Genomic DNA, 14,020 nt, shown 5'->3' with positions numbered 1-14,020 from the left:
GACAAGTTCATAAAGTGAATAAATAATACAAAAATTCTACATGCACATCCATCCATTTTTATCCTGTCTATCCACCAATCCAGTCCTTCATTCATCTAACCAAATCTACTAATTTTCGAACTATGTATCCATCCGTCCATCTACCTATTCATCCATTCCTCCATTTGTCTATCCAACTATCTATCATCAATGCATTCATACATTTATTTGTCCACCTATCCACTCATCCATCTACGCAACTATCTTTCCACCTATCGACTGAACTGCCCTTCCATTTAACAATCTATCCAGCTATCGATCCTTCCATTTAGCCACCTATCCATCCATCCACCCAACCATCAATCCATCCATCAATCCTTTCATTTGTTTAAACACTTATCTACTCATCTCATCTATTTACCTATCATTCCATATGCTTATCCACTGATTCAACCATTCACCCTTTTGTCTATAGATCTATCTACCCACCATTCCTCTATTCGTCTATGCAAACATCTACCCATATCCATCCATCCATTTGTTTTTCCACATTTTAATCCATCCATCCATCTCTTCATGCCTACCCACCCATTTAATTTTCAATCCTCATATTCATCCATCCATTTATCCACCAATCCTTCCATTCCTTTAAGTCTATTCAACTATCTATCAATTACTCCATCAGTTTATCCACCTATCCACCCATCTAACCACCTATTACATCTAACTATTTATCCATCCATCAGTTTATCCATCAATCCACTGATTCATCATTCCATCTATCCAACCAATCCTCCGTATCTATACATCATATGACCATCCTTCTGTTTATCCACCAATCCATTCATCCATCTACCAACTATCTATCCATCCATCCATCCATCAGGTGGCATGAAAATGTAATTATGTGCTATTATTGATAAATAAATAGCCTTATGCTTTTAGACTCGTCTAAATAAATTGACAAATAGTCCCTTGCACATGTGATCTGGGTCAGTGCATGTACCCGACCATTTGTGAAGACTTTTTTTTTACGTGACCCACTCGGGATGAGTACCAGACAGACATCCTCATGCTCCTCTGTGTTGGACAAAGTGTCAGTACCTGACTGTTTGTCTGCAGTGTTGAGGCCAGTGAGGCCTTGTTCCTCCTGCTGTTCCTCATCATCCAGGATCATAGAAACCTTCTTCACACTCTTAATGCTGCCGCTGCACTCAGACATCAGCTGGACCTGTACATTGGAAAGACACATCATACACGCATCATTACAGTCACTCTTAATACAGGAACTACACATGCACTGAATAAGACAACATGCAAATTTGGTGTTTATGTAAGAGCTGGATTAAGAAGGAAGGGGTATATACTCACGTAGTCTTGTTTAAAAGGAGTGCTGGTGTGTGTAGGTGAGGAGGAGTCCAGCTGGAAGGATTTCCCTTCAGGTGTGTTTTGAAAGTGCCAATTCTGTCCTGTGAGTGTGTGAGAGAGGGAGAGAGAGATTTAACTCAGTGCTCAAAACAGGCTACTTTATTTGGACTGTGACGACAGAAATGGATACAAGAAGTGGAATTATTTAGTTGCATGGCTCACGAAGAATCAATTTTTTCTTGATCTTTTGAAGTAATAGAGATTTATGTACTATGAAAAACATATACAGTGGGTATAGAAAAGAACCACCCCTTTTAAAATAATCACATTTTGTTGCTTTGCAGCCTGAAATGAAGATGGACACAGTTTTTGTTTTATCCAGCTGCATTTACTCAGTGCAACTTGTAACATCCAAGTGAAAGATATAACGCCAACATTTAAATGAATAATTTTTATTGAAGTTAATATTACTTTTTAATGCAGACTTTAAATTGATAAAGTATGTTATTGTAGGATAAGGAAGTTGGAACTATATTTAATCCAACAGTAAATAGACAGCCTGTGCCTTAGTGGACCAAAGCTGTGATACTCATTTCACATGCTGTTTTTAAAGGCAGAGGGGCAAAACCAGGCCATTTAATTCTAAGGATAAGAGAGAGTATCAAAAATGGTCATGAAAATATAAAATACTAATGTTATTGGCATAAAAACAATTATGAGTGGATTTCAGGAAAAAAAAGATCCCTTTAAAAACAAAAGCATCAAACATGTCATGTGTGCTTCTCCAGTACTGAGCAAAGTTTCAAGAGTGTGAGGTTTAGATAAATGAATGTTATTATCTTTTGCATGAGCATGAAAGCTCTGGAGGAGGATGAGCAGGTGCACTGAGCCGTGTGAGAGGAAGGGACGCAACCTTCCTGTGCCCTCTCTTATACTCCCTGAGATCTGGACACGCCGGCTCTCAACCCTCCTCTTTACAAACAGAATCTCCCCACAGGCCCAAGTCTTTCATGATAAGAGCACATAGCAGGACAGGGTGAAGGGAGGATGCTTGCATCTTTTGATTTAAGAGAGAAAGTTCTGCACTGAAAGGAAAAATACCAGTCCTTTGATGATCCAGCAAACCCAGTCTATTCATAAGCGTATCGATAGTGATGTGGGAACAGGACAGGATGGAGAGAGAGAGAGAGAATAATGTGGAAAGAGTAAGGAGTAGCGGGGAGGTGTGGGACTGTACAGATGTGGATGCACCAAAAAAAGGTAATAAAATTTTGCAGTCATGCAAAACTGAAGCCAAGTGCACGTAAAGGGACATGGAGGCCTACCTAAAGGCTCTCCCAAAGACTTCTTTGTCACCTCAGATGTGAATTCTGGGATTTCTGTGACCTCTGGAGGGAGAGAAAATTAATGGCTAAATCAGCAGTATGACAACCCATTCCAGCATTCAGAGTTCTGGAAAAAGTCTCAGCCACAGACGACGTGCCAATGGACATAACACTGGCTAGAGCTTGTAAAAATTGTCAGTTGCAATCTGATAATGAAAAATATATTTCAATTTTATCGGACTCCAGATTTAGGCACATGAAAAAAAAAAAATCGTGGTTACCAGGAAAAAATCAGACAGCTTTTTTTTTGTTGAAATTGGCGATTCATGGCTTGAACACCTTGCTCAATAAAGTCTGGTTACAAAAAGGTGTTTTCACATTAGCGAAATTTCAGTGAAATTTTTCGGATAAGAAGGGCCATTGTCTGCTGTTAACAGCGTAGTGATGCATGAAGTACAGCTCACACAGAAGTTACTTTCAAACCAAACAGCTTTCTTTTGGTCAACCAGTCTTTTGAATGTGACCGACTTGAACCCATTGCGAACCCATTGCGAAATCTGGGTGAGGAAATCTTCACACAAAATTCCCAAACATGGATTCCTACTGAAATTTCGCTGAACAACAATAAATGTGACCACACTTTAAGACTGCTGAGAACCAGCGTCATCATCTGCAGTACACTGCACAGCTTGAGCAATCAAAACACTTCCATACTTATTTACCTGACAGGGCAGAGAAGGCAGCAGCATCCTCTTCCTCATCATGTGAAGAAGAGCTGCCAACGTCCCCGGTGTGGTCCCACTCCAGAGGGATGGAATCCACACTGACGGGGGTTTCACGGCCCGAGTGCTCCTGAGGTGGCGATAGCAGGCACATGGAGGGCTGGCTGGAGGAGGGGGTGGCCAGTGTCCCTCTGGACTGTTCACCATCAATGACATCCAGCTGCTCCAAAGACAAAACACTTTAATTCATATCCATATAACATGGCCCATATGCAGAGTTATTTGGACAATTTTGCCACATTTGTCACTGTAAGTGTAATGAAATATACACTACCCTTACTAATTTAAAAAATACCTGTGATGAGTGATGACAAAGTTGAATTTTCAGCCGCCATTACTTACTTACTGACCCCAAACTTTTGAATGGTAATGTAGCACAAGCACACTTTTCAAGGAAGCTAATTCACAAAAAGACATTAGATAGGTTCCAAAGGCTCTCAAAATGTCCAAATACATTAAGGGCCACAGTACGGTATATGAGAGAATGCAATGAAAAGTGAGCGTATATAATACCGGGCGGAGACTGGTGAGGCGCTGGTGGAATCGGGCCACCCTGCCGAACACCTCTTGACAGTACGTGTGCAGTTCCTCTAACTCATCTTCTATTACAACAGCATCTTGAGGACTGCTCCTCTGAATCAGACCCTCCCCAAAAATGATCAGAGCATCAATCTTATTGGTGTTCAGAGTGATCTCTTTCTTAAAACTCTGGAGGGGAAGAGTAAGAAAGTTCAGTTAAATTTAACTCTATCTGTCTATAGACTGACTGAACGACTGAATTTGAAGGAAACGCTTGTTTATTAACCTTCAGCTGTTTCATCTTGTCTTGGAGATGGCTCTCTGAGAAGTTCTCCACATTGGTCAGCTGGAGGTCTATCTCAGTCAGCCAGACGAGGAGGCTCTCGCGGGTTCCCTCAAACTCTTCTCTCTGACTTGTGAAATGCTAAATGAGAAAAAAAAGGGAGGAAAAAGAAAATGTGTTGGGAAATGTGTACTCAAGTAAACATAAATGCATAGATGACATAAAAAAAAGTAGTGTGTCGGTGTCCTCACCCGGAGTCTGCGCAGTATTGCAGCCACTCTCCTCTGGAGCGCGTCCCAGCGCTGGTTCCCCTGATGCACCATGGCCCGGAGTCTGCTGGCTGCATCGGCCCGGTTCTCCCGCGCTAGTCGTCTGTACTGGTTATTAATAATTTCCAGCTGGGTCAGACTCTCATGCACTTGCCTTTGGAAAACCTAAAAGAAAAAATCAAACACTACTAACTATGACCACAAAAACTAATTTCAGAACTGCTATTACTGTTTACTCTATTAAATTAAAGCTGGATATTCAAAAATATCTACTTTAACACTCAATTTCCATGCATAGAGAGAGTGTGTTTTTAACATTAGAAACATTTCAGAAGTCATGCTTGAATGACTAAAACATTCAGTAAATGAAAAACTGCTGACAGGCCATAGATGATTGCTTGAGGAATCTGATATTCCCCTAATCGTACTAATCGTGTTCCTAAAACATTAGGATGAAACATTTCACTTGCACTAAATGAAGTAAACATAATGCTGTCCAGTAGCACAGCCATTCGAAGACTCATAGTTTAAAATTTTTTTGGAATCAAACCTCATATTTCTGAAGTTCCTCTTTGGCGTCAGTGTACACGATGTCTGATGAATTGGGTTCAGCAGCAGAGCGCTCAGCCACGTTCAGCCAGTCCTCGAAGGAAGAGTAATCCTCCTGAAATTTACACCACAGTCGCCACGTCTCCTCAATCCTGCAAACAGACACGAGTGATTAAAAACAAAGTGTCTTTTATATAAATTTATATTTACATAAATCATAACAATATCATTTAATACTCAATGTGCATGTGTGGGCACTTACTTTTAAATATTTTCATTTATAATATTTATTGTAATTAATGTTATGCTTATTTACCAAATATATGACGTCATTTTCTCAAAACCCATAGTCTGTTCGACTCAAGTGTTTGGTGACGTTACAGGGCATTAAAAATGAAGACATTTTATCATGCAAAGTGAATTTTTACGGATATCCCTTGCTCAGCAGGGAGCTGTGAATTGGAAAACAGTTTCTTAATCTGGATCCAGAGTGAACTGAAACTTCCTTCCCATAAAGGGATGCAACAGAATGACTAAACATCTGTGAGCATTGATGGAGTGTTTGAGATTGGACTCATCTGGTCATACCTCAGCCTCCTCTCCAGAGACGTTGAGCAGATATTTCTCCAGCGCTGGTCCAAGCGCTGCGTTGTCTGCTGGATGGAGTCATTCTCTCCATCACTGCTGCAGGCATCCTCATCGTGCAGAAGCACATCACACAGGGTGAGCACAGACGTCACCCTTTCAGTGTGCTGCTCGATGTCACGCTGCAGGTCCTAAACACACGCATACATATGTTAAAGTCATTCCTGTCACTTTATCAAACAGATGAAAGATAAGTTAGCCTAATTTCAACCAGCTTTGTATCGTTATAATGTCGGTAGTATATGGAAAAAAACGTGTTAAAACTACACATCAAACTTCCAAATTGTTTGTAATTCTGCCAATGGACAGTCAGACTGAAAGAGAGGTGGTACCCAAAACAGAAGTGCATTATGAGTGTTGAAGTTTTTGGCAAAAGGGAATGCTGTAGCCCTTTTTCTGATTTTAGAAATTTTTTCACGTTTACACTGCATAGACAGTCATGTTTTATTGAAAGCTTATTTTGCCAGCAATTAATTAGCCCTTTAAACAGTCTGTATATCATGAAAAAGTAATCGGAAATAATTAATTTCAATGAAAGACAATTAAATTAATCAAATATTATTAATAAATTAATAAAAATTTTGATTTCAAAAATCATAGCAAAAATATCAAAACATCCCTCAAACTAGACAAATTCACCTGATTAGAAAAAAAGCATATTAAGGCTTCTTTTCAGACAATCTATCTGGAATAAGTTGTTGCATCGGCAAGATTTTTCACCCGTTTATGCATTTATAAAAAAATAAACAAAAATCTGCCAGTCCCACAAGACAAAATACACCTATACTAATCTACAATCTGGTATTTCAGCTGATTGAATATTCTATTATATCCTTTTTATAAACTCTTGATTTGCTGACCTGTTGCTCAGCCAGTCTCTTATGGATCTCATCTCTATGGCAGATACTGTAGTGAATGGGTTTGGCCAGCTCAGCTTCAATGCGAGTGAGCCAAGAGCGAAGGTTATTCATGTTCTTATCCAACTGCTGCACTGTCACCAGGGTTTCTGTCAGCTTTTTCACCCTGAAAGAGAGAGAGATTGCATATTAATTTTGAATCCAGAGCATTATCAAAAAGACCATTTTGGAAAAAAACTTGTGATACCATAAATGATCATGGACGTTTTGATTAAAACCTGAATGTGACCAAAAGTCCTCTATAATCTCCACTAGATACAAATGTATTTTATTTATTGAAAAAATAATATTGTGTGTCATTTTTTTAATGAAAGACTAACCCCTTTATTAATCAAATCAAGTAAATGTTTTCTTTGGTATCTGAGACTGTGTAGTTTGACAGGAACCCAATGAAATCAAAGATCAGCGTGCTACGCTTGCCGTGAAACACAACTAAAAAAAAAAGGTCTGATAACCCCAGGTCAGATGAAACTGAAACACAGACAAAGTGTGTTTGTCCTATAGGGATTAGATTGAACCATTTAAGTGTGACATTGTGAAGTTTCTTGTTACGTTGTTTGAGTGACCGCAAGGCCTCACAAACCGTCTGAGCAGCCATACCTGCAGATGGCCGGCTGTGTGATTATAGCGTGCCTGAGTACACACTGTCCCCCTGGCCCCATTGTGCCCCTGTTCATAAAATATAATATGAGGTGACAGACCATTGCCCCCCACCACCCCCTCCGAGCTATACAGAGGGACTAGGACAAACTACAGAAGCCTAAACAAGCCATATGGCAAAGCTGAAGCTAACGACACTAGTGAGGGCTACGCTAATTCCCCTCTCCTTCAGTACTAGCACCATCTGGCTGCTTCAGAACATGGCATACTGCAGGACTGACCAATAACATGAGAGGCTGGTGACGTCACAGAAAAGATTGGAAAGCACTTGAATTGTTTGTTATCGCTTGCTTAGGACCACCACCTGATTCATACACTCCGTATGTGCAAATTTCCATCAGACTGAATGATTATGAAAGCATATGCCAGATGTGGTAACCATCCAAAGTACTGAAGACCACATGATACCACATCAAGAAATAAATGAGTACATGCAGACTCGAGACTCACCTTTGAATAAGTAAATATAAATAAAATAAGCAAATTAGTTGTATTAGTGGGGAAAATTTGCTGTAAATTGGCAAGGAAAAATTATATGATTTATAATATAAAATTATATGATGTATTCTATTAACTGAACTTTGTGGAAGTCATCTATAACACTGAAGAAAAATAGAAAAATGACCTTTCCAAAAAACAAAGTCTAATAAGGCAACTTGCTCCACATTAGGGGTAAACTGAATTGCATCATGGGACAGGCTGAGTCACTGGGGAACACATGAATGATTTCTTTTTTCTTTTTTTTTAATCTCCACTCTAAAGTCTTTATAAAGCAGCCAGGAAAAGGTTTAAAATTCATAATGTTTCAATATAGTGAAACAGTTTTAAACACTTAAACAGTACATCAAGAAATTTTATTTTAGTATTATTTATATACAATTATAAGATTCATTTATATTTTGAATTCGCTTTTATTTTTACATTTGTAGTTTTCATTTTAATTTTAGTTATTTGTTATTATTTTTGTTATTTGCTTTGGTCATTTTATACTTTTTTTTTTTCTTTTTTTTCTACATAGCTTTAATTTACTTTTTTTAGTAATTCTAGTACTTCTTAAACATTATTTCATTTTATTTCAGTTAGTTGCCAAGGCAACGTTTTTAATTTGTTTAAAATTAGTTTAAAATTATCAGTTTTTAACTTAATTTTTATATTTACATTTTATTTCAGCTTTTGGTTAATAACACTGAACAGTATTTATAATAATAATAATAATAATAATAATAATAATTCAGTAATAAATAAGCATACTTATAACAATATTATGACAGCATAATATCAAATTAATATAATAATGTTATATGCTAGTAATTCCTGAATTTAATTACTATTTGTTGAGCTGTGTGACACAGTTTACCCACAAACCCTGGTACAAAAAAAAATATTTCACCTGTCATACAGAACTAAACTGACAACTGACACACACACACACACACACAAACTTTTAGCATAAAAAAGGCTTTTCATATATGCATTTCTTTCTAACTACACAGTTTGGCACAATTTGCTGGAAAAAGGCACTTCTTACACCACTTTCCTCTACATGTTTGTATTTTCACAGCAAAGTTATTTTCCCAGCATCAGCTTTTTGAACTACTTGCTAACCATCAGTCTCACATTAAAGGCTTAAGCACTTTTTGTTTTTCAGTCTGAATAAAAGAATCCTCAAAAATCAATATTAAAGTCTAATCAAAGGCTTAATCACCACCAACAGTCTAAATGAGGAATAAATGCACAAATGAATGAATGAATCAATCAGTCCTTGAATTGAAAACCAGAAATGATGCAGACTAAGGCTTTTAAACAAACAAAGAGCTTTTAATCAGCCATTAATCAGTGGATACAGAGCAACAATAGCAAACATCAGGCAAACAGGAAAGAAATTAGTTTGATCAAATTAGCATTTCTTCCTCAAAGCATTTATTCACTACAGTTCAATGTGGTTCATTTGTTTTTATTTTGCTCACCTGGCCTCAATATGGTCGAACAGGTGCTGCCAGCGGTCGTTGACATCGCGCAAGGCCCGGTGAATCTCCGCCTCCTTAGCCTTGTCGCTGGCCAATAGGAGCTGCTCGCCCAGCTGCTTGAGGTGGCTCTTGTTCTCGCTGAAGAGATTAATCTCCTCCATACAGTCCTAAAGAGAGATGTGCACAATGAGCACTGGCCTGCCTCTCATGTGCTTTAGTCATTAACACATCCATCCCAAACAAAACCGACTAACTGCACTTTGTCTCTAGATGGGTATGACAGCTGTCAAAACTATGTTCCTTCTCTCAGCATGGTCCCTCTTTAAAGGAGAGGAACAATTATTCACACTGACCCCTCAGCAGCCCAAATCCTTTTCACTTTCTCCTCTGCTATTAAGGGTTCACCTGTTTTGCTTAGTCCAACCTAGCTCAGTTTCAACAGCAGGATTTTTGTCAGCAGAGTTATTACAGTTAACTAAATCTACAGCCATTAAAAAAAACATGAAATAAAAGTTAACTGAAAGTAAATAAAGAAAATTAATAAAATAATTAATAACAAATAATAATTCTCGTTTTCATTTAGTTTAACTTGATGCAGTAAAATAACTCAAACTAAAATATTAGCTCAAATGAAAACAGAAATTATAAAAATAAAAATAAATTCAAAATATTAATAGCAAAATGATAGTAAAATAGCAATGGCCATCAGTAACGGTGCTAGAAAGAGACAATGGCCAGCATTCTGATGTGTGATCATTAGTGACGTGGCCTGGCTGAAACCCTCCAAAACTTCCAAGGTAAACTATGTGCTAATGACTGCAGAGTGCTTGAGGTTGCACTGTTTGATGGTGAGAGAGAAACTGCACATACGAGGCTATTGTTGTGTATGAACAAAGAGGTAAACAAATGAACAGTTATGTGGTACAGCATTCTGCCCTCAATTTTATAGTACATAGAGTAAACTAGACTAAAGCTAATCTTTCATATTTTTTAGAAATAATGTACATTTGTAGCATATTTGAGTAAAAATGAACGAATGCTATGTGAGTGGATAGAATAGAGCCTCTGTGAAATGTAAAATCTGTGGGGCCTCCCTTGGGAATGCTTAAGCGTGCTGTTCATTTGAGACTGCTTTAATCCTTCGTAGATACTCATAATAGCATATACCATATAATACCATATTACCGACCTACTTAAGCTCCTTACAAATGTACAACACAAACTCGCCATGACAAAGGCACATAGAAACAGACTCATGTGATACCTTTGTCTAAAATGATCTTAAAGTGGCGTGTTGTTATGGTTATGTAACCACAAAAACGGAGTTGAGCAATTTAATTAATTACTAAATTAATTTATTAATAAATGTATACTTTTATTAAGCAAGGGTGCATTAAATGTGACAGTAAAGTATTTATATAAGTTATAATTCATTTAAAATTATAATTTTGAAATAAATGCTGCATCAATCAAACAATTCTAAAAAAAAAATATAACAGTTTACAAAAATATTATGATTTGACATCTGACATGCTATGATATAAATATAAATGATTTCTGAAGGATCATGTGACACTGGAGTAACAGCTCCTGAAAATTCAGCCCTGTCACCACAGGAATAAATTACTTTTTTTTTTTTAAATATATTAAAATAGAAAGCAGTTATTTTAAATTGTAATAACATTTCACGTTATTACTGTTTTACTGTATTTTTGATCAAATAAATACAGCCTGGGTGAGCACAAGAAACGTCTTTAAAAAAATCTTATTGACCACAAACTTTTGACAAGCGGTAGTGCAGGTCATATAGTTATAGAACAAAACGCTGGGTGGGAATTTTCAATTTTGGATGAATTATCCCTTTTTAAGGGATTAGAAAAATCATAGCAATGAAAAGGAAACCAAATTTTACCTTTTTAAGTTTCTCCACCATTTCCTCAATACTAAGGTTTTCGCCCCTATGTGCCACTTTTTTCTCCATCTGCGTCAGCCAGTCACAGAGCTCCTTGTTTTTATCATTGAAGATGATCCAGGCATTCAGGCGATCAGCTATTTCCTGTTTGCGAAGGGACACCTACACACAAGAGGAAGAATAAAGGGTTAAAATGCTTCAGCATGGCAAAATACAGTCTTTAAAAAACATTCTTAGTTAGTACAGAAAAGTTTCCACGTATCAACACTTACTTCATTTTTTCATTTTATTTTTCATTATAATGACATTTTTTTCAGTCAGGAAATATCTTTGAGAGCACATGGCCTACTCTCAAGTTCTAGAGAGAGTACATAAGAACTTGCACTTTGTCCTCACTGAATTTTGTAATGTGCTCTTGAAGTGACAGGCCAGTTCCTAATTCACATGTGAGAAAAGACTTGAAAACAACTCAGTACAAAGGTGTCAGGTTACAACTATATGACTTTATTCTTTAAAAGCTGGGCATCTGAAAGGCTTAAAAAAAAACTTTCATCTCACGCTCTGAGATTGATTACTAGACTGTTAAGCAAAAGAGTACAGCAAAGGCCCACTCGCTTTTACTGCTTTCTGTCAGTAAGGGGCTTGTCTACTAGGATGTACTAACACCAAGACACACTAGGGGAGCGCTTTGTAGTGTCGTTTCTAGATTGCTGGGGCTTACATGCAGCCTTTTAAAAAGAACGAAGGCATTTTGCATGCTACATTTGTCAGTGAAGGCTATACACGTTCCTTGATCTATTAATGTCACGCTTAGAGCTGTAAGAGAATGTGATATTGTAGTTTTCCTTCTAAACAAGATATTAATCATGAGGTTAAAAGAAAGCACAAGGACATTGAGGTTAGTTAATCACTTCTATTCATGGCCTTGTTGTTGAATGCATTATTTATGCATTTCCTTGAGCCCAAGCCACTTGCCCAAAAACATATGCAAAGACAAATAAAAGACCTCCTTCTAGAAAACAAGGCCTAGCTTTGCCATCTGTCATTCATTCCAGGGAATGTTTCCACCTGCAACCTGTTGGCCACAGACACTGACGCACAACGTAAACTGACCTCATTGGCTCGGTCCTGGCGTCTGGCCAGTTTCAAATAAAGACACGACTGAAAACTCACAACAGCAACTTCACAAACTGAAAAATGGTTGATTAAATAAGGCGCCCTGCGTTATGTGGTGATAAGTCTAAGGGCTGGATGTAGGCCATGCAACAATCTGTCCTAAATGTGGCCAGTTCTGTTTTTAATTGCTCAGGCCGTTTACAGTTACAAGAGCAACTCCATTCAAATGTCAGCAGGCCATTCAGCTACTTTACTTAATGATGGCAGGCTGGACACCTGCGCTAGACAGATAATCTCAGAAAAAAGTCCTCAGTCAGCCTTTACAATGCCTGGCAAGCAACTTAAAAAATGAGCTACATAAGTAATGCATATTGACGTGTGTTAAAATAGACATTATTTTATTTAATAAAGAGCAAAATTAATGTAATTATAGCAAAGTTGTAATGTTAAGGGTATTGTTTGCCCAGAAATGATAATTCATCATTTACCAAACCCAAAAGACTTTCATTCTCCCGCAGAACACAAAAAGTCATTTTTTGAGAACTATCCTGGCCAATAATATTAAAAATATTATGAAAGTAAATGAGGACGAGAGCTGTCAAGCTCCAAACAGGGGTCCATGTGTCTCTTGTGCTATATTTAAAGTCTACTGAATTCATATGACAGCTTGGTGTGAGTAAAAAGTATTAATTTAAGGCATTATACAATAAAAAATAGACCAAAATCTTTTCAGTGAAATGGTTTATAAAACTGGTTTGATTCTAATTTGGTCTGAATGATTTGTTCATGAATTGGACTGATCAAGTTTTTGAGTTCAGCTGTTAATGGCTTAATGATCCTGTCATAGTGGTAACATCCCAATATATGAAGATAATTCCAAGTCTTCTGAAACTAATACAGTGCATGAGACGTATGAACAACTTTCATAATACCTTTATGGGGATTTTTGCATCCTTTTTGAATCTTGAATGGGCATTCGTTCCCCATTCTTTGTAATGCATGGAAAAGAGTGACTTGTAGGATTCAACATTTCTTCTCATGTGTTCCAAAGAAGAAAAAAAAACATCATACAGTTTGGACCAGCAAGTAGGTAAGTAAATGAAAATGTTCATTTTGGTCTGAACTGTCCCTTTAAGGCAAGTGAAAATTTGTTTCTTGTGCTATTTTTCATGTCAGAAACATACATGTCAGGACATCTTTCTGATGAGAAAACTATTATTATGACTATAAATCTAGATCAATTCACATACATTCTCATTTTCCCTCTCTTTTTCTGTGCCATGCGGCACTGTGAAGTTCCCCCCCCCACCTTCCAGCGGTGAATCATTGTGTGCCTTTCAATGCTGCCTGGACAACAGCCTCTCTTTCCCTCCTACTCTCACTCTCTCTCTCTCCTCTCACAAACACAAACACTCACTCACCTTCAAGCACAGTTCTTCCCATTGGCTGTGAAGTTCTTCCACCTGTCCCTGGAGCAGCGCGGTGTCTGCGGGCAGCACGTACTGGAACACGTCTGCCTTCATAGTGGTCAGCTCTTTCAGTCCTCCAGCCCAAATCTGCAGCGAGTCCTCGTCCTCCTGCATAACACGGCAACCAGCACCAAGTTAAACTCCCCTCCTCTGCCGCATGCTAACCCTAGTCGTCTCTCTCCCTCTGTCTGTGTCCCTGTCATTAGCCCTCGGGATTAAGGCCCGCTGGATGGGACGGGGGAGGGGAGAAGGCGGAGAGA

At 38.0% G+C, this 14,020-nt stretch overlaps 1 protein-coding gene across 1 annotated transcript in view; it reads right to left on the bottom strand.

Annotated features, from left to right (window-relative positions):
* The window catches only part of LOC107701452 (nesprin-2-like), an 84,146-nt gene that overhangs the window by 2,739 nt on the left and 67,387 nt on the right, over positions 1 to 14,020 (bottom strand). The window contains exons 84-96 of the mRNA XM_016503455.1: positions 13,713 to 13,868; positions 11,176 to 11,337; positions 9,264 to 9,430; positions 6,580 to 6,742; positions 5,663 to 5,850; positions 5,076 to 5,226; positions 4,508 to 4,690; positions 4,260 to 4,397; positions 3,968 to 4,162; positions 3,395 to 3,614; positions 2,673 to 2,735; positions 1,351 to 1,448; positions 1,084 to 1,210 (exon numbers count right to left, since the gene is read on the bottom strand). Coding sequence (XP_016358941.1) covers positions 1,084 to 1,210; positions 1,351 to 1,448; positions 2,673 to 2,735; positions 3,395 to 3,614; positions 3,968 to 4,162; positions 4,260 to 4,397; positions 4,508 to 4,690; positions 5,076 to 5,226; positions 5,663 to 5,850; positions 6,580 to 6,742; positions 9,264 to 9,430; positions 11,176 to 11,337; positions 13,713 to 13,868 — 2,011 coding nt within the window. The remainder of the gene's footprint in view (positions 1 to 1,083; positions 1,211 to 1,350; positions 1,449 to 2,672; positions 2,736 to 3,394; positions 3,615 to 3,967; positions 4,163 to 4,259; positions 4,398 to 4,507; positions 4,691 to 5,075; positions 5,227 to 5,662; positions 5,851 to 6,579; positions 6,743 to 9,263; positions 9,431 to 11,175; positions 11,338 to 13,712; positions 13,869 to 14,020) is intronic.

This window comes from Sinocyclocheilus anshuiensis, unplaced genomic scaffold, assembly GCF_001515605.1.
Source record: "Sinocyclocheilus anshuiensis isolate Anshui unplaced genomic scaffold, SAMN03320099.WGS_v1.1 scaffold1051, whole genome shotgun sequence".
Lineage (NCBI taxonomy): Eukaryota > Metazoa > Chordata > Actinopteri > Cypriniformes > Cyprinidae > Sinocyclocheilus > Sinocyclocheilus anshuiensis.
This window is presented reverse-complemented; position numbering and strand designations above follow the sequence as displayed.